This window comes from Geospiza fortis, unplaced genomic scaffold (assembly GCF_000277835.1).
Source record: "Geospiza fortis unplaced genomic scaffold, GeoFor_1.0 scaffold400, whole genome shotgun sequence".
NCBI lineage: Eukaryota > Metazoa > Chordata > Aves > Passeriformes > Thraupidae > Geospiza > Geospiza fortis.
In genome coordinates this window covers 360,657-364,036 of record NW_005054637.1, presented here as the reverse complement: position 1 = coordinate 364,036, position 3,380 = coordinate 360,657, and the positions used below count along the sequence as shown (strand labels likewise).

Here is a 3,380-nt window from a genome sequence, read left to right as displayed (position 1 = left end):
TAGAAAAGTTCTACTTATTCTGCAATCTGATCAAGTTAGGTATGAAGCACTCAACAGGAATTACATCCAGAACCTGAGAACTACTCCCAGGGCCAGGAAAATTGGGATTCAAAGCCTTGTTGCTCTGCAACAAAATATAACTGAAACAGACAGAAATAATGCTCTAAAAGATCCAGGAAAATCAGTTTACTTCAGCTAATAAACAATGTTTTATAATCCTGGGCTCATGGAGTGGCTGGGATTTGGATCTTAAAGGTCCTGAACCTAAAACATGAGGGGTTTACAGTGCCTTGGTGAATAAAACTGAAAAACAAGATCAGTCAATAAAATAAAGGTTGAGCTTGATGGTAATGGTAAAAAACACTTGATGATTTTGGAGATCTTTTCCAACCCTCATTATTCTTCTCATCCTGAATATTTGGTTCTTAAATCACCAGGGGATCCAATCCAAATCCACAATGAACCTGGGGGTACTCCTCTTACATCCATCCCAATTATACCATAAATTTCTTTTCCACCCCAGATGCATTCCAAAGGACAAGACAGCTCCAAGAGATGAAAGGGAATTCACATGCAAATTCTCCCAGATGGGGAAGGTCACACAAATGTCTTGGCCATCCATCCATATTTCATTAGGCTGCCACAGCCACGAGGCCCTGAAGGCCAAAGGTGGGCTGGGAACACCTCCCATATCCATGGGATCCATCCTCCCAACCAGCTCAAGCATCTGCAGCTGGAGAGAACAAAAATGCAGCTTTTTGCTGCAACTTCAGCTCCTCCTCCTGCACTTTGCTTCCATGGCTCTGTGTGTGTTGTAGCTGGATCCACATCCATGTCTTGGGAGCAATATCCAGCTTGGGGGGGAAATGGAGGAGTAAGAAAGAATGCAGCGATGGAATTTTCCTCTGGAATCCTGTAAAATGCAAACGCTGAGACTCCCAAATAGTTTCACAAAAAGGCAACGTTCAAAGATTCCCTTGTTACAGAGAACAAGTCACCAAGGGATTCAGGTGCAGCAATTGCCTCTTGGAAAACAGAAGAATAGGAAAAGGAAAAGAAAAGTAATTGCTTTATCAGGGGATGGACATTTTTCATGAATCAGATGTGATTAAAACAGACAGCAGCACTTGGATTAAGTGTAAATCACCTCCTTACATCCATCCATGCATGGATTTGACCCAAACACTCCAGCTGGGCTTTCCATGGCAGCCACCCTTTAACTTTCCTACCCTTCTGTTTTTCTGCAAGGTTTGGTTCATTTTTCTCCTGCAGCTCAGCAGCACCATCCTCTGAAATCCCATCTGCCACACTCCTCGTGTCCACAGCTCCTGTAACAAAACAGTTTATAGTCAAATGAAACCCAAGAGCCAATAAAAATCCAAAATAAAAAGCCATGCTAAATACCTGCTAGGACTTCTTTAAGGGCTACCCTAGTTTAATAAACCCTCTTCAGTGTCAATAAATCACATTCAAGGTGCACAAAGACTTTTTAAATGGGTGCTGACTGAACTCCTGAAAGCTGAAATATTCAGTATAAACCTCTGTAATTTATCTGCCTCCTGTTGCACATTGATTTATTTCCAATTAATATAAGATAAAACAGAAAGCTCTGATCATCACCACCAGTGTGCAACATGCATCAGAAAGCCCCAGAAAGTTTTCCAACTCTGTGGATTATTCACCTGTGGCAAGCCCACTGTGTCAGAAAAGAAAGAGGGGCAATGCCCCAAAATATTGCTGGCTCTGATAAACTACAGTTTGAGTGCCACATCAGGAAAGAGGAGTATTTTAAAATACTCATTTTACTGAAGTCATTCCCTGTATTAAACTTATCAGGAAAACTGGATTCTGGTGTTAAAGGGACAATCCCATATACATAATGTGTCTGGTCCTTACAGTTTAGTGCCATATAAAATGAATATTGAAATTTTGGGAAATAAAAGAAGTTATAGGATCAGCTAAGGATCACAAAGTAGTAAAATAAGGCTGCAGTTTTAATGGAATCCAGACAGGGGTTTTTCAGCTGCCAAATTACTCAGACTTCACAGCACAGGAGATGTGACATAAAAATTTCAATTTTCTAGCACCAACTGGAATGAGGCTCCTAAATTAACACACATACAGGGGGGGGGTTTCCAACATATTTAAGGTGCCTAAACAAGGCCATTCATTATCCTGAAAGCAGGACTGATATAACTCCAATATTTTGCCTCAGACACATGGAAACCTAAAACAGAAATCCAAAAAAAAAAAAAAGTGGGAGCTTGGGAAGACATCCAGCAACACATGATCTCTTTATATAAATTATTAATAATTAGATTGGAAAATTAAGTGCATGAAGATTTTCATGCACCGATTTTTAACCAGAACTGGCTGTTATTAACAGGCATCAATTCACAGGTGTCACTGAATCTTCTGAACAGAGATATTAAAGCGATTTATTGTTTTATTCTTCTTCTTTAGGATTCAAATACCAGGGGCACAAAGCACTGAAAGGAAATTAGGACCAATCAGAGAAATAAGAGGAGGGGGAAAGGCACTGAAATACAAACAGAAATTGCAGTTCCACTGCTGCTGTCTGAGCTCTGGGTACAAGCCACTTTTATTCCTCATCCAGGAGTTTCTCCAGGCTCTTCCTCTTGTCTTCCTACACAAAGGGATGGCAGTGCTAAGCTAAGATTCCTTTCCTCCTGATGTGCAATATTTGGGATATTCTGAAAATAATCCACTTTCCAGTCAGTGTGTAAACACAATATTTAAAGGCTGAACTACAGAAGTTGGTGACACAATGCTGAAGCCCACCAGAACCTGGGCTAGCTCTGAACACTCTGGTAGCCAGTACAGGAGTGGGGAACAGCTGGGGATTGGGGTGTACCCACTGGGGTGTGCCCATAGAGCTGCAAACTGTGCAGTGCACACTGCTACAGCCACGAAAGGAACAGGCAAAGGAGGAGGCTCTTTGTCTTGAGGTTCCACAGGGAAAGTTTACTCCAGGTGAAGGAGGTAAGACAGAAAAACCCAAAGCACCTCGGGGCAAGGGTTTAAATACAGCTACAAACCAGGAGGTGGATCCAGAAAACCAACCAACAGGGGGATTTCAAGGGTGGAGCAAGGGGATTGCATCAACACTGTGGGACCAATCGGGATAGGGGCAGGAGAGGAAAAAGACACATGGGCCAATGGGGCCTCGTGGATCAGGGGATTTGCAAGGGGGTGTTTCAATCAGGGGTTGGCCCAGGCATGAGTGGCAGGGAACATTCAGGAAAAAAGGCAGGGTCACCTTGACAGGCAGGGAAAGAAGGGCAGGATCACCTTGAGAGGCAGAGAAAGAAGGGCAGGGTCACCTTGAGAGGCTGGGGAAGAGGGGACGGGCACCCTTC

At 43.0% G+C, this 3,380-nt stretch overlaps 1 protein-coding gene across 1 annotated transcript in view; it reads right to left on the bottom strand.

The window, feature by feature from the left end:
* Window positions 1–1,109: 1,109 nt before the first annotated feature.
* Window positions 1,110–3,380, bottom strand: part of LOC102045107 (TRAF3-interacting protein 1-like) — a 13,618-nt gene continuing 11,347 nt past the window's right edge. Inside the window, 1 exon segment of the mRNA XM_014311034.2 lies at window positions 1,110–1,328. Within this exon segment, the coding sequence (XP_014166509.2) occupies window positions 1,144–1,328 (185 nt within the window). The 3' untranslated portion in view covers window positions 1,110–1,143.